General features: G+C 50.2%; 1 protein-coding gene across 1 annotated transcript in view; it reads right to left on the bottom strand.

Annotated features, from left to right (window-relative positions):
• Window positions 1-22,516, bottom strand: part of PEMT (phosphatidylethanolamine N-methyltransferase) — a 39,910-nt gene that overhangs the window by 2,539 nt on the left and 14,855 nt on the right. Inside the window, exons 3-5 of the mRNA XM_062503750.1 lie at window positions 14,938-15,053; window positions 6,981-7,126; window positions 2,306-2,417 (exon numbers count right to left, since the gene is read on the bottom strand). Coding sequence (XP_062359734.1) covers window positions 2,306-2,417; window positions 6,981-7,126; window positions 14,938-15,053 — 374 coding nt within the window. The remainder of the gene's footprint in view (window positions 1-2,305; window positions 2,418-6,980; window positions 7,127-14,937; window positions 15,054-22,516) is intronic.

The raw sequence follows: 22,516 nt of genomic DNA, 5'->3' as shown, positions 1-22,516 counted from the left end.
TGTGCTGTCCTGGTAGGACTTTTTTTTTTTTGGGTAGGATGTCTGTCTGTCCCCAGCCCTGCTGCAGCTCCCTATGGCTGTGGGTTGTCACCCCACTTGATGCTTTTAAGGCTGGACTGGAATCAGAGGACAGGCTGGTTGATGTGATGTGTTTTCACCCCTTCATGGATGAGAATGGATCAATCCTTTGGGTTCTGATGCCATCACAGGGACTGTGATGCATCACCAAGAGAGGACAAATGTGCTCTGTGTTTTAGGTCTGGCTAGAATCAGACAGCTGGAGGATTCCTCCAGCATCCCTCCTGCTGCCACAGAGATGGGACATCAGCTCTGGCCTCTGAGGGCAGACACCTGACATCTTCTGAAAACCCTGGGACCTCAGGACAAAGCATGGACTCCTCAAAAAATCAGCCAATGGAGTGTGTCCAGAGAAGGGAACGGAGCTGGGGATGGGTCTGGAGCACCAGGAGCAGATGAGGGAGATGGGGGGGCTCAGTCTGGAGAAAATGAGGCTCAGGGGGAACCTTCTCACTATCTCCAACTCCCTGATAGAAGGGTGAAGCCAGGGCAGCAAAAGAGGAAATGACTTCAAGTTGCCTCACAGAAAAATGTCTTCCCTGGAAGGGTTGTCAAGTCCTGGCACAGCTGCCCAGGGCAGTGGTGGAGTCATCATCCCTGGAAGGATCTAAAAGCCATGCAAATGTGGCATTTGGGGACATGTTTTAGTGATGATCATGGCAGTGCTGAGTTAATGCTTGGACTTGAGGATCTTATAATTCTTTTCCAACCTAAATGATTCTGTGATTGTATGAACTGAGGTCCCAGGGAAGAGAAACAGCCAAAACCACTGTGAGAAGGGTTGTGCTGAGCTTCCCTCAGGCAGGTGGGTGGTGTCTTGGTGCCACTTTGCACAGATCCAGCAATTTGTTCACAGCAATTATTTGTCATGCCTCGCTGGCCTTAATGGTGGCAGCCTTTTAACTAGAAAAAAAGAGGCAATCACTGCTATCCTGAGCTGCTTCGAGCTGCTCTGGCCCAGAATTGTGCTGGAAGACCACAATGAGAGGGGTCAAGAAGGGATTCTGTGACAGAAACGGCTCAGGAGGGTTCAGTGGATTCTGCAAAGGTTTTAGGAAGTAGTTTGATGCTGATTTTAAAGCAAATAAAGATCTCCTTATAATTCTTCCTGGTCAAATCCCTACTTCTGTGCTGTTGTTGGGGTCATGGTGTGGTGTGGGGGGACTCATCCTGCCCCAGCTTTGTCCCACAGCAATATCCATGTTTCCATGGTGCCACTGCAGACCCTGTGGCCAAGTCTCATGCCCAGCACTGCCTCCCCTTGGCTCTCCTGCACCATTTCCCAGGATTTTAACCCCGTCCAGTGCCGTGGCTCTGACAGAAAGGGAAACAGCCTCATGCAGCCAACCCTGACAGCACTGGGGGGAATTTCAAGTGCAGAACTAACAGCAGTAAGGCTCAGTGGAGACAGGAGAGAAACCATCAGCTTTACTTATTACCAGGGGCTATGCACATGGCTGAAAAAATGACCAGAAAGTGGCAAAGCACTTCATTTTTTCCACCCAAGCAGAGGAGAGGTGGTCACAGTCAGGAGCATCAGTGCAAAATACCCAGTGATAACGGCCTGCAACACTCCATGGGCTCCTGAAGTAACACAGCCAGTTGTTTTTTTTTTTTTCTCTCCTGGGCAAATAAATAAAATGTGATATTAAATGAAAACCACATCAAACTTGTTACACTGAATAGAGTATATTGCTCATTTGCTGCTAAATTACAGCCTATTCATTTCCTCCTAAGCAGGCTATTAAGCTGTGTTGTATCACACAAGGAGTGTTTCGGAAGTGTTATCACCGTGGGCTGGGGGAAAGGGTGGCTTGGCTTGTTTTGCTTTTTTCAGAGTAATTGCAGGGTCACACTGCTCCTCAGTACAGTGCCCTGCCCCTGCCGAGTGACACCCTGCATGAATTTGGCCCTGAATGTTGATTTTTCCACGTGCAGAGCCTGCCAAGGACCTCATTCAGCTGCAGAGCATTTGCTGATGCCTCCTCTCCCCCAGTACTTGGACGCTATTTATTTTTCTACAACAAATGCTGGGAGTGTTTCGAGACAGCACAAGATTTTCCACGCACAAAAAAAAGCCAGGGAGCCAGAAGTCAGGGCATGCTTCACTTTCTCTGCCCTCACTGAGTGTCTTTTTGGCTCCCAGTGCACGCTGGCACCTCCTGCATTGCCAAGAGACCCCACACCTGCCCTACAACCAGAGGTGTTTGTAGGGGCATGTACTCACATGAGGGACCAGCCCAGGTAGATGGCTGTGCTGCCCCAGTACATGGGATTATCCAGGACGCTGAAGGGGAAACTGGTCACTTTTTCCTCCATCAGGATGCCAAAGTAATCACCTAAGAGCAAGAAGAGAGCTTCTGGTTAGGCTCCATGAAATTGGGAGTCATGGGGGGAGGGCTTTGGCACACTGATACCCTCCCTGTGCCACAGGGCATCCCTGCCAGGGATACACAGCAAAGGGTTTCAGCACTCACTTCCAGACTGAGGAAACAGCAACAAATAAGTTGTTTGTTTACGCTGTGTCTATCAGCTTTTCCAGGAATGGCTCTTTGCCCACGAGGAAGGTTCCTGCATTGCAATGAGGTTATGGCAGCCACGTCCCTCATCAGGACACAGCTCTCGAGGTCCCAACTGGTTAATCCTGTTTTTCTCATTTGTAAAATTGCCTGTCAAATGTCACCTCACGAGGAAGCAAATGCATGGGATCAAATCCATTTAATGTGAAAATAAACCCAGTACCATGTAATGGTGCTTGGAGCTGTTATAATCATGACCACCACGACCAAATGCCCTCATCCATAGTGTCATCCTTATCTCATAGTTCAGAGAATTCCTCAGAATTTCAGAAAATAGCACTTCTTCCTACAAAACCCTCAGTTATCAGCACAATGATGATGATGATAATGGGTGATTGTCATCTGTAATGAGGAAAGCTTTCAGAACTGTCAACATCCAAGCAGCTTCCCATCTACCTTGGAGTAATCCTTCCACCCTCCTGAAGGGAGCTTGGAAAAGAAATGACAAGGAAATGTGAAGCTCATGAGACACATTTCAGGGAGGGGGGGGTGGATAAAGGGCCAGGATGCAGATCTCTGGTTCTGTTTGTCTTACAAGTGAAACCACAACGCACCACATCTACATGGCTTTTAAACCCATCCACTGCCCTGGGCAGCCTGGCCAGGGCTTGGCAACCCCTTTGGTGAAGAATTTCTTTCCTGACATCAAATGTGAACATTCCCTGGTACAATTTGAGGTCAATTCCTCTTGTCCAGTTGCCTGAGAGCAAAGCCTGACCCCTCTCTGGCTGCACCCTCCCCTCAGGGAGAAGTAGAGAGCCAAAAGGTTCCCCCTAAGCCTCCTTTTCTCCAGGCTGAGCCCCTCCCTAGCTTTTTCATCTAATCCTGATGCTTCAGACCCTTCCCCAGCTCTGCTCCCTTCTGTCCACTGCACCACCCATGCTCCATGTCCACTGCACAAGCACTGATCCATGAGGAGCAGCTGGTCCTTCAGCCCAGGGCACTGCCACCACCCTGGGCTGTGCTCCCAGCTTTGCTGCCAACCCCTTCCCTGACCTTGGGCAAGTCTCCTCCGTCCCTCCAGGTGCTATTGTGCACAGATCATAACATCAGTCTTTCTTAGAACACAGAGGGTGGTGAGGATTAATGTATGGTGAGAAAGTGCTCACAAATCCAGATGAAAGGCATTACAGGACTGCAAACTATTCAAGGTTATTATTATTACCTGGATCGTAGTGTAATTTCTTTGACCCCACATGGCGCTAAAACATTTATTTCTAAGGATAAACAGCCCCTGCCCAATTACACAATGCTTTTGGGCTTTAACTACAGGCCACTAAGTGAGATAATTGCCTTGTATTCACACTATATGTTCTCACAGTTACTTGGCAATACATCTCTGAGATTGTTCTGGCAGAAAGAACACATCACCCCCTGCCACAGCCCGTTTCTGTGCTTTCTTATGTGTCAAAATGCTTCATTATCCCCGGCCCGCCCTTGCCTCTGAGCTGAACACCTCACTCCCCACATGGCACTGGCACTGAGGAGGTTCACACAAAGCTCTGGGTATGGGACTGGCAGGGGCTTATTGTGCCCAGCACTGGTGGGGCTGTGCAACCTTCCAGGCAGGCTCCCCATGGGCAGGAGCACACAGGCAGCTCCCCAGGAGCTTTTCCAGTGTAATCTCTGCGTCTAAGCCTTGCACAGGTCAATGAACATGACCACCAGAGAGGTGGTTTATATGTGTTTATGTTCAGAGAGGTGCTTCAGAGGACAGGACTGTGCATTGTGTTGCACAGCATCACCCTGGGCATCTCCTGTGCTTTCACTCAGCCCTCAAATCAGGAATCAGCTCCTTGCCAAGATGAGGCACTTTGGCATCTAATTTGAGCTATTTTTTGCTGGAGGTCTGTGCAGCCATCTCTCTGCACAGGGTAGGATCACAGCAGCAAAAAGCCATTCAGTGCACTCTGCAAGGTCCCCCAGAATCCCTGGAGCCTGACCTGGGCTGAAGCACCACCTCTGCTTCACCCCAGAGAGTTGTTGGCTTCTCCAGGCCCAGCAAAAGACTTTGGTAAAGTCAGATTGACTTGAAATCTTTGACAGTGCTGGAAGAAATGTCACTGGGGTATAAGGCAGATGGGCTCAGACTGGCAAAGCAGCTTCTCCATGTCCTCAGCCTTGAGATAAGCCAAGCCCTCATCACTGTGTTTTTTGGGAAACAGGGCAAGGAAGGAGGGTGCTGCAGTGATGCTGAAGTGAAACCTGAATCTCAAGAGAGGGCACAGCATGGAGCCAGGGCACCAGGGATGGCTTTACCAGGGAGAGGAGCCACATCCAGTTGCTGAAAACAGCATGTGGAGCTGGTGCTGCTGTGCTAGAGATGGGGTGGCACAGCCAGACTGCTGGAGATGGGTGATTCACACAGCTCCCACTGTACCATTTAGCCCACACTAGAGAGACAAAGTGCTCTGCAGCTGCTCCAAAGCCTAAATGTGCTGTAAGGAAGGAATTCAACAGGCAGCCCTGTGCCCTGCCTGGTTCAGCCCTCACTGTTGTAGAACAAAACCACGATGAATCAAATTCATCTCCAGTAAGTTTTGAGGTGCCTGTGTGTCAGAGGCACCCTCAAAACTTCTCCTGAGCTCAGATGTCGACTGAGAAGCTGGATGCCCCTCCTTGCCAAAGCAGTTCAGCCCTTTGCTTTCTGGAGTCCTTGCAGCACTCCTGCAGCACCAGGGCAGCACTAAAATCCTGCACGGATGTGGGAAGTACCAGTCCTGAGAGAGTCCTGAGCAAGAGAATATCCCACATGAGATCCTCAGAGACCTGCATGCCCATCGTTTTCCTCGTGGCTGGGTAACAAACCACGCTGAAGGACATTCTTCATTAAGAGTTTGCTGGCTTGGACTCATGGGGCTTGTGTGGAGTGGAGAAGCTGTTAGCAGCCCAAGGATGGATCTTCTGTGGGGCTCCAGCTGGGCCATACAGAGGTGCTGCAGAGGTCTTGAGCCAGCCTGGCTGCACTGGCACATGATCCTGGCATATCCCCACCCTGACTCAGCTCTGCCCTGGTGCCCATCATGCTCCACTAGAAGACAGAGCTGGTCCTTGCCGTGTCAGTCCAGGGCAGTGGTGGCAGGGAGAGCTTCCCCAGCGGAGAGGATGAAGCAGAAATGCCTTACATGGACTACTAACACCCACCTCTCCCCTGCCTCGGGGGATACAGATCCGAGGGACAGGGCCCTGTCACCTCTTACGCTGAGCCTGACTCACTTGTTTGCTTTTTCCCAGCGGTTCAAGTCCAGTGGATCCTCCTGGTCAGATGAATCAGGCTTTACGTAAACAATTCCAGATCTGGCTGAACTTCAGGAGCATTCAAGCAACTCTTGCTGACGAGTACTCCTGTGCCTGGCCTTTCTGGACATGTCTCCACAGGCACAACATCACTTCAGGGGGCTGCTGGTGATTTTGGAGAATGCTGGTGCCCCGTAGCTGAGGGACAGGGGTGTGACAGGGGGTCAGCAGTGAGGCTGCACATGGAGAGTAAGGGCACATGTTTAGGAGTGCTGAGCTCTATTTTTGGCAGCAGGATTTCGGCCAACTCAACACATTTCTTTGCAACTCCACTTGAAACCAGGAAGGCTTATTACGTCCCTCTCTTCTTCCTAGCGACGCCACAGGAGCTAATTGAATTTGGTTTGTAAAGCACTTGCAAAAGCACAGCCTAAATGAGGTGTCAAAGCTGAGGCTGTGATTATTTCAGCCAGCAGGAGCTGCCCCTTTCCTTGGATATTTATTGTTCCTGTCTCTACTTTATTTTTATGAATTCCACACATACTGGCATGTTTTCAGAGTCAACAATGCTAACAGAATTATGCTCTAAATGTGAAAGCAGGCACAGTGGAAAATGCCTTCTGCCATAAAACAGCAGATAAAAGGATCTATCAACGAACATCAGGTTTATTGCAGACGGGAGAGCAAACAACATCCTGCCTCAGCACGTGTGATGAGCAGGTGGGTGCTTGGAGCAGGGCTGCTGGACAACTCATACCAGCTGTGCCAGTGCCACTTGTGAGGTCTTGAACTTGAGGTCCCTTTTCTGGAGGGTGTTTGGGCAGGCAGATGAGCAGCTGTGCTCCAAGCCTCCAGGCTTGATGCTGGAGGTGATGGGAATTGCTGTGTAAAACCACTGTGCCATCCCCCCTGTGCGAGGTAACAGAGGTAACAGCAAGATTGGGTCATGATTTGGTATCATAATGACAAATCTAACAGCCCTCAAGGCAAGGATGAGGAATTTCCTGCAGGACTCTACCCAAGCAAGAGATCCCTGCAAGAATTAAATACACTTTCTGGTAAAGCTGTCAGATTTTCAGTGCTTACCTAGGAAGGTCCCAGTGAATCCCAGTGCTAAGAAGCTGGAGATGACAAACAAGGTCCCTACAGCTGAGATGGCCAAGCCTGAGTAGTAGGTCCAGTGGCAGTCCCAGCCCTCCAGCTTTGGCTGGCTCTTCATGGCTTCTGTGAAGCTGTTGGGGAGACAATAAGGGCTCTTAAAAGCAGCAACTCATAATTAACATCACTCACATCACCCTGGGAAATGTGGAGCTTTGGGAGTGGAAGCTGCTGAGGAAGTCCCCTCTCCAAATCCCTTTTTCCACACAGGTCTATTCAACCTCCCAATGGAAGAAGCAATCAGCTGAAGACTGAGGAGTCAGGGCTTGATCTGGTGCAGCTATTTCTACTCACAACCCATGCTCACTCCTGGAAACACCAGTCCCACTGACTTGTGATATCACATGCTTTCCCTGATTCACTAAATCCTGGTTTTCATCATGACTGAGAGCTCTGGGACAGATGCCCTTGCAAATGCTAGAGGCTGCGATGCCTCGGCACAGGACTCGAAGGGTTGGGAACAATTGGCTGGATTATCTCGTGCTCCCACCCCCATTCCCCCTCCATCAAAATATTTTGCAGCATTCATGTGTTAGCCACGTGCCCAGGAGTGATTCACGGCTGGAGCCTGACAGTCAGGGGGAGGATTGGAACAGCAAAAGGAAAATACGAGAGACGAGGCGTTTTCGAGGGCGAGCACATCTCCTCCATTCCAGGCTGGGTCAGGCATTTCAGGTCTGACCTTCCAAATACTCATTTGTGATTGGAATAATGATGACCCCTCCCTTCAGCCCCCTGAGCTCTGCTCAGAGCAGGGCTTGGCAGGCTCAGCATCGCACACGGCTCCGCCACAAACGCACGATGACAAAAGAGACAACGCTTTGATTAAAAAAACACCATTAATAACACGAGAGGAGATAACAGACCTGCAGAGCTCTGCACAGTGATTCTCCACATGTTGTTGACACATGAGGTAGGAATCTTTGAGCCCTTTTTTTAATGAGCACCCTGGAGGCTAAAATTCAAGTGGAATAACAGCTCTCCTGCACCTTCGGCCACCACTGTCTGTCAGGGCCAGGAGAGTTATTCCTGCCCACAGTCCTGGGCTCCTCAGATGGAAAGTGCTCCCATAATGCTACCTGCAGGGTTTGGGATAGCTTTCTTCCCTGGTGTCATCTTCCCTAAGCCCTGCAAACCTCTGGATTTCCCCTGTTGCCCAAATAAAAGCTGAGAGAGACAGTCCTGCCTGCTTGGCTGAGGGCCAGGCAGCTGGAAACACATCTTTCAAAGGTTTGATGGCAAATTCATGCACCAAGCAAGTCTGGGATAATACTTAAACTCTGTGGTTTAGGAACCTGGATGATACCCTTTGTTCACTTTGGAGCTTGCTCACACTAGGCTTTCTACTGCTGAGGAGTTTTTAGAACCCTAGAACAAGAAATTTAATCATCAGTTTGACCTGGAGCAAGGAAACAAAACACAGAATAAATGTAATACACTCAAAAGTGAGCAAAACGACAACATCCAGGTGATTTACACTCTGAAAATTACAGGAAAATTCCTCTTCCTGGGGACCAAGCACAGGCAGAGGAACAACAGCGTGGCCCCAGGCGATGTAGGCACAGTCCCCAGGGCTGGCCCTCCTCCAGTGCCCAGCACAGCTCCCTGTGTTCACCAGGCTCACACTGGCTTAGCTTAAAATCATTTCCAATGGGAAGACACAAATCTGGGCGCACCATGAAGCAGCAGCAGCTGCACAACCCTTTGCATCATCTCCGTGGTGTTTATTTTTAAATGACACAAGTCTCCTCTATGAGGAAGGCAAGAAATTCATGTCCCTGCTACCAGCACTGCCTGGGTTTGGGAGGAAAGCAACCTCCCTGCAGGGATGTGCCTGGCTGCAGGAATCCTGGCTGTGCACTCAAAACACACCCTGACATCCCTGGGGATGCTCTGCAGCTCTTTACTCACAGAGGATGTGCCTTTCACAGCATGAGGGTTTGGCTCCACATCTGGCCAGGACCTATCCAGAGGGCACCAGCACCAGAAAGGATTTTATAGCAATTTGCTAATCCCCAGGGAGGCAAATCTGGGACAGCAATGCTGTGCTGGAACCCACTTGGATCCCAGGCATTGGCAAGAGAGATGGCAAAGCAGAAAGAGGTACAGGAAGAGCAAAGCCCTCAGAGCCTGCTTCTTGCTCTGGATGAGCTGGATTCACACTCTCTCACATCCTCAGTGCTCCTCTCTCAGATGCTGATGACCTGACTCGGTCTCAGAACATGGAACAAAGGTGGCTTCAAGAGCAGGAACTGGCTGGCTAGCAATCAGCACTGGATGTTTTGCAACCAGCACATGGTATGGTTTGTTTTGGCAAAGCTGTCTCTCCTGCTCCAGATGATCCCATCCTTCCTTTCTATGGTTGGATAGATCTGCATTAGTTATTCTCATCAGCATGTCTTGCTCAGTTCCCTGCTGTTTGGCTTACAGCTAGGGAGGGAGGTGTTTGCATGGAGATAATGGACTGCCTTTCCCTCTAGGAATGGTTTATATCTTCCTAAGCACACTCTCTATTTGCATTAAACATGATGTGCTCAGGAGTTTTCAGAATTGGTAAATAAACCTTTTAAGCATTTATGACACTGGGCTGTGACAAGCAGCATGGAGCCATCAATTATTCCAGCATCCACGATGGTGAGGGAGCCTCCCTAGCCATGTTTCACCTTCCCTGGCAGGGAAGGACAAGGTTTTGGGCATTTCCCTTGCTAGGGAGCCAGTCTCCTGAAATACAACATATTTCAGTCTGTCATGAAACCAGTCCCTTCCTTCATGTGCCTCTGAGTCACGTTGGTGACAGCATTTATTTCAGGCTCATGACAAGGCAGCAGTGCAGCTCAGCATCCTAGAGGACATCAATTAGAGCCAGGCTTTGTCCCAGTACCTGGAATTGCACTCTGTGCCGAGCGGAGTGATTGCCATGGTGAGGAGCATCCATCCCTCCTCCAGCACAGGGGAGGGTGGGGAGGCTGAGACCTACTTTGATCACATCCATGGCTGCTGTCATGAGCACGGCTGTTCCCACAGTGGGGCTTGCAAGATGCTTTTGCAAAGGGAAAATGGGGAAATGGGGCTTCTCCTGACATCTCCCCACACTTGCCGGTTTGAAGCATGATGCCAGAGGCAGACATTCTCCACCAGCAGGGAAAAGCCCAAATCCTTCAACTCTGCTCTGGCCAAACTGGCAGATTTGGCTAATTCCTGGCAGGATGGGAGCAGCCAAGGCAGTAGGCACTGCTCTGCCCACCCTTCCCAAAAACAGAGGTACTTGCTCAGACACTCAGAAGTCTTATCAGTGCTCCATGGGAATCCCAGAATGGTTTGGGTTGGAAGAGACCTTAAAGCTCATCCAGTTCCAAACCCCTGCCATGGGCCAAGACACCTTCAAGTACCCCAGGCTGCTCCAAGCCCCATCCAACCTGGCCTTGGACATTTTCAGGGATGAGGAAGATATGGCTTCTCTGGGCAACCTGTGTTTCCACATAAAACATTTCCTCATAAAAAAATTCTTCCTTATATCTAGTCTGAATCTCTCCTCTTTCTGTCTACCACATAATAAACCACATGAACTGGAAAACCACTCAAAGTGGCTCTGGGGATGGACATGTCACACCAGTGGGTTCACAGGAAGAAGTGGGAGTGAGGAGAAGGGGCAGCAGATCCTCTGGCTGGGACACGGACAGGACGTGCAGCCAGGTTTGTACATCAGGTGCTGATTTATTCAGCCAGAAAACAAGTCAGAATCTGAAACACATCCCCAAAGGCCACATGGAGCAAGAAGAAAACCCAGAAATATTGTACTATAAGAGATGCTGAGGTTTCTAGGTCTTGTTGGGGGCATCTCTCAGTGGCCCTCAACAAGTGTGTTTTGTCATCCCTCTCCTCCAAAGGACAAAGACCTCATCCAGCAAACTGGGTCGCTGCAGGGAGCAACCCAGCAGTGCTCCCTTTGACTGATCCCAAAAACCAGCCTGGAAACTGGGGCTGATAAGCACAATTGGAGCAGAATTGGGCCAGGGGCCAGCAGGCAGCAAGGAAGCAGCAGTGGTACAGGCAACCAGGGTTTTGGTGATAACAGCCACCACTGCAAGGTGCCACAGTCACTGTGTGGGATGTCAGTCTGTCCCTCATGCCTGAGGTTTTGTTCCTCTTGGCTAAAGGAGGCAACAGGGATAAAAACCATCCGGTGGTGCCCAGCAGCACAAGCTGCAACAAAAGATCTTGTTCATTAGAAAACAGCAACCTCAACAGCACTGAAATCGTCCTGCCGATACCACTGACAATTGTCAGCCCGGTCATCATCCTCACAGCTTCTTTTGCCAATAATGACTTTGCTTTCCTGACAGCACTGGGGTGTGTGTGTTATTTAGGTCAGCTGGGGGCTGTGGCAGCTTCTCCCCCTCCCTCTCATCTGAGCTGTGAGGTTTCCTCATCTGGATGCTGTGGGCAGGAGGTGCTGTTGGCTCCCTGGGGCTTTTCCTGAACAGGCATCAGATATTTCTGGCACTACGGCTGAGAGGGGACATGAGCTCTGTCAGGCCATGCTCGATTCCCATCATCAGACTTGGTCACTTCTGCACACAGGGCCATGTGGTTCTGGAATTGATGCCATTTACAGCACACTCATTCATGGTGCCAGCTCACAAAATTAAATAGGATTGAGCATAAGGTGAGAGGTACTACCTGGCAATGACAAACAACCCTTTTTTTGTGCAAAATACCATCCCAGGGTGGATTTATTTTCTTGGAAGCATCAGCTCCAAGTGAGAAATCCACACAGGAGGCAATATCCAGAGTGTGGCATCAATGCAGGACTTGATGCCAGCCTGCAGCACGATGCCAGTGAGCCACTACCAGTGGCACTGGCTGGCACAGCCTCTGTGGGACTCACACTGAGACATCCCAACGCCTGCAGTCCTCCAGTCAAGGTGTGCACGTGGGTGTTGCCTTTAAGCTCAGTCAAACATCCTGAGATCTGTCAGAAGGGAAGCTCAGAACTTCCCCGTGTACCTGCCCAAGGGTGGAGAGCATGCCAGGGTGTGCCAAAAGCAGTGCAGGAGGGTTTGGAGGCAGTGCCAGTGGCTAATTGTGAATAAATTGATTCAGGGAAAGATATCAACAATGTGATGAGGGAGGAGAGAGTGATACCAGATACGAGTCTGGAGGACAGTGAAGGTTGTCACGTTCCATGTCACACAGATAACAGTCACAAACTGCACACAGTGCAGATAGTTCAGAAGTTCAGGAATTGTTTTCACAGATAAGAGCCTCGGTGATGGAAGTTCCTTGCTTCTTGCAGAAAGAAACTGTTGTAATGAAAATAATCATTGCACCAAAGCAATTAGGGATGCTTGTCTTGTGCACTTGACTAAGCAGGTCCCCCCCACGGTCACAGGTCAGTCTGGATTGCAAGCCAAGGATGATAATGAAGCTGAGAGCTGGGAAGCATCTAATTGCTTAATTGAGCACAAAGACATCCCTCTTCTTACTCACAAGATATCCTTTTGGAGTCAAGCTGGCATGAGAGCATCAGGGTGCCGGGCTGAAGAAGGACCCCAGCACAGACCCTGCATGGGGCAAGTGGTGAAGCAACCACACATCCTGGCTCCCAGGTGCTGTCAGCCAAAATGCCAACCCACTCCCAAAGTTCTGTCTGCTTTGCCCTCCCCTCCTCCGCCCCCAGCTTGGAGCCTTTCAAAAATTCAGCTGCAAAAAGGAAGCAGGCTTTTAAAACCAAAAGAAACATCCCCTGGGCTTCTCATTGCTCCCTGGCAGCCCCCACCCACATAACAAGCCCCCAGAGCAGGAAAACAGGAGTTTTAAAGGTTGGATTACAGCACTGGAGGTGGAGGGACCCCTGAGGCCGCCTTTTTGCTCACTATCAGCAGTCCTCACTCTCTGCACAAGCAAATCTGGCCACTGCACCCAGGGATTGTCTCCGAGGGGCTGGGGAGCAGAAAACCTGCTCCAGTAAAAGTGACTCAGAAAATAAAATAAAGGGAAAAGCAAAATAGCAAGAGCAGGTTTGACATGTCCCTCCCAGCATCACTGGTTACTGAGATGACAGTGATTGTGTCATATGAAGTCCCCCTGGTCACCAGAACCCTGGGCTGGACCTGGCTGGTATCATCACACAAGGGTAACGGGTAGGATGAATCCTTGCCAAGCAGCAAAAGCTCTCCAGGCTGGAGCAAAAAGCCTTGGGCAGCCCTGAAGGGCTCACTGAGCTGGGAATGGAGGCAGAGGCTCCCAGGTGTGTTTTGGGCTAACTCCAGCAGTTGCTGCTCTGATGTTCACCCTGGAACCACCCAATCCCTCCCACAGTTAAGGGCGTGCCTTGCCAGAAGAGCCTCCAAAGCCTGCTAGTCATCACTCAGGCCAACTTCAGCACCAAGGAAAGGGGAGGGAATAACCCAACCACGTGGAAACATCTGGGCAAAATAAACTTTCCACTGCAATAATTTGAAAGGGTGTGGCCCATTAAGATGAACTGGCATCTCATCTGTGTTCTGCTGGGGCTGAGCTGCCCCATCTTCTTGGGAAAAGCTCTATACAGAGCCTCTCCTCCAAACCCAAGGTCCAGATGGGGCTTTACCAGCCCCTGGATCAACCTTGCTTTTTTTTCTTCAGAGCCCAACTGCTGGGCTGAACAGGCAGAGCAAAACTCAGGGGGTCCCACAGTCCCCACAGACTCATGACACACAGCAGAGCCCTGGTAGGGCTCCCAGGGCCCTGCAGGGGCAAAGTGTGACCCAGTGCCAGGACACACGAGGCCACTTTGGCTCTCCCAGCAGCTCCCCTGCAATGCCTCGCTGACCCAGGAGCCAGCAGGACCACTGGAAATGAAGACTGTCCCTCCACCACTTGTGTTTTTAATTAAAAGCAAGGACAAGGCTTTGCATTGCTTCCCAGACAACAAGCGACAACAAATGCAATTTGTGCAAGAGACTGTCGAGACAATCCCCAGCAAAATCCAAGCCCGCTGTGTCACTAAGACATCAGCAGCACACACACATGCCCTCTGCATTCGATTATAGCCTTGTTCACTGCAAGCTTTCTTTCAGTTTCTGCCATCAGTAGTAGCTGGGACAAACACAGAAGGGCAAGGGCAGGTTCTGGTGTCATTTCCAGGAAAGCAGAGCTCTTAAATACATGTGCAAATTCCAACCTGAGAACTCCTTGCCTGGGAAATTACCCAGAGTACTAAACAACCCATTAGCTCTGACCCTGGTATAATTGAATCTGGGAATTTAGTGAGTCTGTCTCTCCTAACAGCAGTGGAGATAAAGCCTACCAGATTGCAGATAAATTGCTGGCACTGAGGAAATCTTCTGCAGTAAAACCTCTCTGCTGCACTGGGAACATTAAAGGACATATTCCCATGGAGTATGGTGTATCAGTCATACAATACTATTAGCTAGCACAGGTAGTGTTTAGAGATAGCAGATAAAGAGTTTCAAGAGACTGTTAAGTGCATGGGTAATCCTGGTCTTCTGCACAGGAAACTGCGGCTTCTTAAAAGCAGCTTTAATTTTGTTTATGATTTTTACACGAAAATTAAAAAATTCTGCTGTTACATATGATCCATCCTGTGTAAACAGCCCTGTCACCTGGGCTGCTCACAAGAGAAAGGAAACATCCCCAGAGAGCAGAGCAAGGTAACCTGTGACACTTAACGAGTGAAACTGATGGGTTTGGCCATGCTGCTGCATCCCTCATTTTTATTACAAATCCTGGAATAAGTCTGCTGCTGGCTGAAGTTATCCAACCATGGAGAAGCAATACGCTGGGGTTGGATTTAACACTGCTGAGCAAATATCCCTTTCCCTCCCCACTCTAGAGGGGCATTTTTTCCCATGGATATATAGCAGCAGGATGAGCTCCTTACCAGTGGCTCCGCACACAATTCAGCACCAGGATCACAGTGCCCAGGCAGTAACAGGCAGCATGGGGAGAGCCGAAGACTTGGCTGAGTGCTCGTGTTTTGTGCTCCCATCTGGCTACCTGGAGAGACAAGGGAAAACAAAGTGGGTGGTTGGGGTTGCCTGGAACACGCTGCCCCAGGAGCATAAATCCCACAGCCTTGGCCTCAAACGTTCAGGACACTTTGTCTGTGTGGCTTTGTGCAAGTCGAGGCCACTGGTGGGACACAGCTGAACCAAGCCTGGGGATGGGAGCTCTTTCTCCTGCCTATGCCAGACCCTGCTTGCATTGCATATGCCCTTGCGCACGAGGTCAGCCAGCAGCATTAAGGTACAGGCTCAAGGGAACAAAGTAAAAAAACAAACCAGAAAATACCCTACACATCAGTTTTAGGGAATACAAGGCTTGGACGTGTGTCTAACAAGGCTGAGAGCATTGCTAAGGCTGTCCTCTGGCCACCAAAAACAAGAGGCCCCAGCCATGGATCCTAATATTTCTCTCCTGACAGGAAAACAGATCCCTGAGTAGGGGATACACCACAGGGACACTCAGCTCTCATTTTATGAGCTGCAGCATCTCCCATAACTGGTCTCATGGACCACACCTGGCAGGAATAAACCCTCTCTCTTCACATCTAGAAAAGTTTGCAAGCCCTCCCTCAAGCTTCTTCAAGACAAGATCTGCCACAGCTTTGCCCAGAGATCTGCTTCCACTTGTACTAGCTAAACCAGCTCAGCCCTCACTAGCACTCAGCAATTGTAGCCATTCAGGTTTAGTCTGCCCTCCTCACCCATCCCAGCCTAGCAGTGACAGCCCAGGACTCACACATCCACCCACACCATCCCTGGGGAGGTGTTAGCATCCTTCACAGCACACTGTTCCCATGTTCAGCTTCCTGTTCTGCAGATGCTGATGGGCCCCTTCCCAAACCGCCCCACAGATGAGGAGGTGCCCTCTCACCCTGGGAGGCTGCTGCATGCAGGTGGTTGAAGCTGCTCCCAAAATTTACAGGACCAGATCCACCCCAGTCACCAAATCCTGGCCTGGCACATCCAGCTGATTAAAATCCTCACAGCTACTTTATTCTCCACCTTTCCTGCATCCCTCAGAAAATTGTCGCTGTATTTATCACCCCTCTTAGGCTCCACTTTCAGGCGCCAAGATGGAGGTTGGGATCAGACATCAGACCCGAAATTCCAGCCAAGGAGAGACAGCACACCTGGGCAATGAAGCAGGAAGTGGGAGTCAGCAGAACATCTCAGCACCAATTTGCTTCTCAGACATGGCTGGCACTTGATTAGCTCCAAATGCACTTCACTCCCCCGCATGGAGCCTGGGCAGCTTTCGGGGGGCACCTGCAACCCAGCTCTTCATCTGCTCTGAATGTATTTGGTAATTTATTGGCTCAATTTGAGCAGAAACAGGCAGCTTTGCAAGGTCTCACTTTCTTCCCAGGCTGATGCAGAAGCACAGAGTGCTGCTGGTGGAGGGGGACTGCTGGCTTCAGGAGGGGGGAACGATGAAAACCTTTGATAAGCAGGGGCACTGATTTCACATGCTGAGAGCTGATTCAATTAGTTATGCAATGATTGCTCTGAAATTACAAATCCACTCATGACAGAGAGAGCTGCTTCACTGCCTTTTTCTGGCTGGTATAAATAGTTTGTATTCTAAATTGAATTTAAAACACCGTGCGTCACGCTGCTGCTAAAATCGGAGCTGCTGTTTGAGTGCTGAGAGAGTGGAAAAAGAAATATAAGGCGCATTACTACCTTTGGAAAGTAAAAAGAAGTGACCATACAGGTGACTTGAGTCACAGATGGAAAAATGCAGCCACGTGCCAGCTATCTGGACCAGCTTCCTAATTCCCTGGAAATTATTCTGGCGGTGTTTGCATGGATGGCAGCTCCTGGCTTGCTCAGGGAGCTTTGAAGAGCATCTCAGCAGCAGCAGAGCTGAAGGGGAAGGAGCAGGCAGGGCCATGGGGATCAGAGGGAAGAGCTGGGAGCCACGGAGGCGGTCACTGTAATTACCCTCACCTTTAGAAAGGCACATCTGGGCAGCAATTCCGGGATGAGGGGCCAAGTTCCCGAGCCCTTCAGGCAGCAGCTGCCACGGCTGTGATGGGATCACTCCCAGCACAGCCCAGCTTGTGCTGCATCACACAGCTGGGACTGAGAGGCCAATTCTTATTTAGCTGTCACAGCCATCAGATGGGACCCCAGGCTCCTTTTCAAGCCCACACAGGAGCCATCCCAAGCAAAGCTGGGAGCCAGCGCAGGGCTGGAAGCGGCGGCACCCACCGAGCCCTGCGGTGATATTTCAGTAACAATTAATTAGTTCCGGTTCTGGTCGTATTCCTTGAACAACTAATTAGTTCTGGCTTGGTTCTAATTTTCTAATTTTAGTCATTTTGAGCTAATATTAGCACTCGATCGACCCACAGCTACGCAGCTGCCTTAATGGCTTTATAAAATCATGAGCCGACGCGTTATTATTTACTGTGTGATGGATGCAAAATGCTTCCAGCATCCTCCATGGCCATGTGTGGGACAGAGCAGGGCTGAAATTGGCAGCTTCCCAGGAGGCTGCACCCACTCCTGGTCTGCTGTTTGCCCTCCCAGCTGTGGTAGGCACTGTGCTGACCATGGGCAGCATTGGGGAGAAAAACCCCATGTCAGGGCTGTGTGTCCTGGGAAGGAGGGAGAGGAGCATTTTTACTTTTTCTTCCTACTCCAAGTTTGGCAATGGAGTTAATACAAAGTTTTCTGACTTACCCAAGGGTCAAAGCAATAGAAAAAAATTCCTTTTCCAAAGCTCCCAGTACTCTGCTTTCACTTAAGGATACTTGGTGAGGGCTGCAAGTAATTTTTTTAATGTTTCCCCCAATGCTCGTTATTGAAATAAATCAACGAGCGGATGTGGCTGCAAAGCTGGGGATGCTCTTGGGTCCCATGTTCTGCCTTTGGCAGGCCATTCCGGGGGCAGGCTCAGCTGGCTCATGTTCCCAGGGAATTGCTTCCTTCTAGACGTAAATTTGGGGTTGATTTCTACATAACCGATCCAAGACATTTCCCCAACCACTCGGGCAAGTGCGTAAACAAAAATGAAAGCACCAGCACACATCCCCAGTGCCTGCCCTGATGGAAAATGGAAATGCTCTGAGTTTCCTTTTCTTTTTTTAATTTTTTTTTTTTTTGGGCAGGCAAACCATGAGCCACCTCTAGAAAGGCCACAAATAACCATTCAAAAAGCAATTTCATCTCACGAAGCTGCCTCTGCAGTGATCAACGGGAAATGCTCTTTCCAGCTCTGTGTGCATGGCAGACCATGGCCTCTCATTAATATTTAGTATTTGTTTGAAGGAAATTGATTCTTTTTGTCTGCTATCCAGGGAAGCTGCCTTCTGAACATGCTACATTTTAATTGCTCAGTCCTAGCTGTGAATTAGAGCCTTTGTGCTGTTTCATGTGACTCCATTGCTATATCTGGCTCGCCCCAGAGATGGGCAATGAAATCAGATAGCCCAAAGGCTCAGGACAAAGGGACACCTTGCATCTTGATGCAAATCAGTCATTTTATGTCCTCACATTGCCCCATCACCATGGTACCCAAAGGAAAACGTGCAGGGACCGATGAATTTAGCCTTGTGGCACTCCTGAGAGGCTGAGATGGATTAGCAGCTCCTTTCAAATCAAGGGAAACTGAGGCACAGGAGGATTGAGGTGAGTGTCTGCTTCCCGGTTCTCCAGGGAGCAGGGTAGAGAGGCTGTGCCTACATCCTGCAAAATCCCATCATCCACCCACAGAGATGCTCTGCACATTTCTTGGGATGCCCACGCCCTTGCCAAACTGTTGGCATGAAAATATTCAGTGTCCAAGTCTGGGTTGGAGAAAAGATGACAGTGAACAGGATGCCCATCTCACAGTATTTGACAGCATGAAGGATTTTTTCCTCATCCCATGGGATCTAGAAAACCTGCTGAGGGGTCCACAAGTCAGAAATTCCAGAAAAGTCCAATGAGCTCTCCAGGACACATCTGAGCAAGAGGATGCAAATTCATAAGGCAAACCCAGGATATATATGGGTGATCCAGCCCCAACTCAATAAAAACCTTCAGACAAAACTGACCTGGGCAAATTAATTTTCATAGAATCAGGGAGTGCTCTGGGTTGGAAGGGACCTTAAATTAATCTCATTCTACTCCCTGCTATGGGTCAGGACACGTTCCACTATCCCAGGTTGTTCCAACCTGGCCTTGGACACTTCAAGGGATGGGGCAGCCACAGCTTCTCTGGGCACACTCTGCCAGGGCCTCACCATCCTTATAGTAAGGAATTTCTTCCAACACAATAAATTTCTTCTTCGGTCTGACCTCTCCTAGGTTGTCCATAGCTAAGTTCTCCCGTGGGGTGCTAGGGCAGGAGAATTCCTGCTTCTGGGCTTAGATGGCTCCATGTGAGCATCTCCCACTGGGAAAGACATGCCCCAGCTGGCTCCTGACCTGCTGAAAGAGCACAAAACCTGATATTATCCTTATTTCACCCACGTAGACCAGAGGCATCGACCCGTTCCTGTTACGAAAAATCCGTTTTTCCCTTTCTGATTCCCTGTAATCCCTCATTAAAGCATAAGGACATTCTCTGCCCTCTGTCACTGCTTGGATGCTGGAAAACAACCCTGCTCACAGCCATTACATTTATCTAAAGACGGGGAGGAAAAAGATAGACCTGAGCACCCAGGCCCTGGCTGTAGGGCCCCCAGGAGCAGGCAGGGAAGCAGAGCTGGCTGGAATGGAAATGTAAGCACTGGGGCTGGCTGACCTTTGCCAAATGCCAGAGGAGCCAGCCTTTCTGGCTGTCCCAAGTGGCTGTGGAGGAAACGAGTATGGCCTGACCTTATCCCTCCTAACTCGGTGCTTGCAGCCAGAAGCATTCAGGGCAGACAGTCCAGTGCTAAAAGGAAGCACCAACGACACCAGGTGAATACTGTGGCCAGGCTGAAAGCCTGCATCACTTTGGCTGAGTGTGTTCCTCCTAGGTGAGAAAAATTCAGTGTTTTCAGGAGGTTGAAAAGCTTAGGAGAGGCAGGAGGGGAAACTGCAGGGCTGCCCCTGGGGAGGATTGTGCATGGCTGCCCCATGGGATGTGTGGGGGCTGTTCCTGCAGCTCACCAGGACAGCACTGAGCCCCTGGCACAGGAATGGCACCACTCGAGGCTGGCATGTGCCCATGTGCAGCCACATCAGCCCACCCCAGCATCAGGCACAGGCTTTCCAAAGGCATGTGCAGAAAACGCCCCGGGGACCTGCGTGCCACTGGCAGCAGGAACATGATTAGCAGGAGCTCTGGGCAGCAAAGGCAGGAGAAAAAGAACAGAACAAACCACGGTTTTAATTTGTACAAGCTGGTAATTATAGTTGCTATCTGTCTGAAATCTCTATTGAGTTTATTTAAATATGTTCTCCGTGAAGGCCATTCAGACAGGAATTATCAAGGTGTTGCAGCAGAGGAGATAATACCATGCAGTTTTCAACAGATCAAGGGCTGATTAGGAGGAATTAATTAGCTGCTTAAACAGTCCTTGACTCGCTGCAGCAATTAGCCATCACCTCCCTGCAGTCACGTTCCCGGCGCAGCAGTGCCACTGATGCAAAGCACAAAACTCCTTCCCTGTGTGCTGGTGTGACCACCAAGCCAGCCCTGGATGGGCACATGGCCCTGGGAAGGGACCCTAAACCCACAAGGGCTCCAAAATCACCGTGGGCAGGGCCTGGCAGGCAGGCAGGGGTGAGCTGGGCAGTGTGTGCCCACTGCAGTGCCCATTGCTGGTCAGTGATTTCCAGCATGGGGCAGACACCAGGTTTCATCCACCACCTCTACTGTGCTATGAACCACTAATTCTCAGCTCTACTCCTCCACTGATCATCCAGCAGCCTTTATCCCATATGCCATCACCTGCTGTCCCTTCGGTGGGGTGGGAGCATCACCCCTCACCTCTGCAACCATGGAAAGCTGATGCTGCAGAGCTGCAGGATGAGCCACCCCCACTGGACACTGCCCAGGAGGAAAAGCTGGCACTTGGAGTGACCAGGAGACCACCTTGAGGCTCTGAGCCCCTCTTGCCAGCACAGTGCCTTGCTGGAGCTGGTCACAGCTGCCAAGCTCCTGCCAGCATCCCAGTGGGCTCCACTTTACTTAGCTGCTTCCTGTTCGCACTGGGAAAAACTGTGGCAGCTTTGGAGTATCTGATGCAGAGACTGAGTTGCTTCTCTGAAGGTTTCTCAACTCACAGGCTCTCCATTACAGAGAGTCATGAAATGGTAATGCAGCCTGAAAGCTTTTCAGCCAATGATTAAAGCCTTGTGAAGTTTCCCTACCAAGTACGGGAGCAGCAGCTTGGAGTTCCTGCAATTAAAACCCTGAACCGATATAGAAGAGACAAGCACCGTCTTAATCGCTTCATGTGAGCTGTGAGGCAAACCAGGCTGAGCACTGTGTCCATGGAGCTAGTAAAGGCTTTTTCATGGTAACACCCCAAGAAAAGATGCACCCAGAGATGGTTTGATGGCAAGCAACAGGCGCTGGGGACAACAGGTGACAGTCTGTGCCCATGCAGGTGGAGCCAGAGCATGGCAGGGACTCCTGGCAGAGCCTGGAGGCTCCAAGCATCCTGGTTTGAGGGCTGGCACGTGTCCCAAGAGATGGGGACAGGCTGGCTCATCCAGGTCTCCCCAGCAAGCTGTACCAGTTAAGTTTTTCCCCTTTCCCATCCCCTCACTGGTGTGATGGCAGTAACAGTTGTCAGCAAGCCTCAGCTGAGCAGGACAGCTCAGCTCCTCCATGCCTGCCAAGGGCTTTCAGTTTGGAAAGGAAGGCGTCGATTTGACGCAAGGAAGATTTTTCCATTGCCTTTTACTGGCTCTGGATGGGGGGTTTGTTGTTTATTCCAGCCAAAAGAAACAGGAGAGGGATTTTGGAGAGATGGGGTGATGTGTGGCCTGGTTGTGCAAGGACACTGAGGTGAGGAACAGCCAGCTGGAACACTGGAGCTGCACACCCAGGTGACAAAGAACTGCACAGAGGGAAAAACCACATGTCTGTAGCCTCTCACAGTGGAACCCGAGGTTTGGAACACACAAAAGACTCCATAAAAAGGAGAACACCCAAGTAATGAACAAGAGAACTACCTAGAAGCAGAGAGCAGGGTGGGCTGCTCTCCAAAACCAAAAATCTGCAGTGAGATGAGACAGAATGACAAACCCTCACTGCCTACACTGCCCATTACCCAAACCAGCAAGTTAAGAGGATGAAACATAAGCTGGAGTGCCTCTTCTAGTGACTCTTTCCTCGTGAAAGCTGCCAGTGAGGAGGTCAGCAGGGTCCAGTCTGAGTACTTTGACACAGGGAGAAGAGTAAAGCGATTCCACTCCTTTAGAAGTGGAAGGATATTGAAGTAACCCAGCCTGACTCCACCAAGTTCAGTCTAAAAAACAACCCTCCCTGCACCCATGCCTAGTGAAAGCAATTGGACCGAAACAGCA

Source organism: Cinclus cinclus, chromosome 16, assembly GCF_963662255.1.
Source record: "Cinclus cinclus chromosome 16, bCinCin1.1, whole genome shotgun sequence".
Classification (NCBI taxonomy): Eukaryota; Metazoa; Chordata; class Aves; order Passeriformes; family Cinclidae; genus Cinclus; species Cinclus cinclus.
The sequence above is the reverse complement of the archived record's forward strand: the minus strand, read 5'-3'. Positions and strand labels throughout refer to the sequence as shown.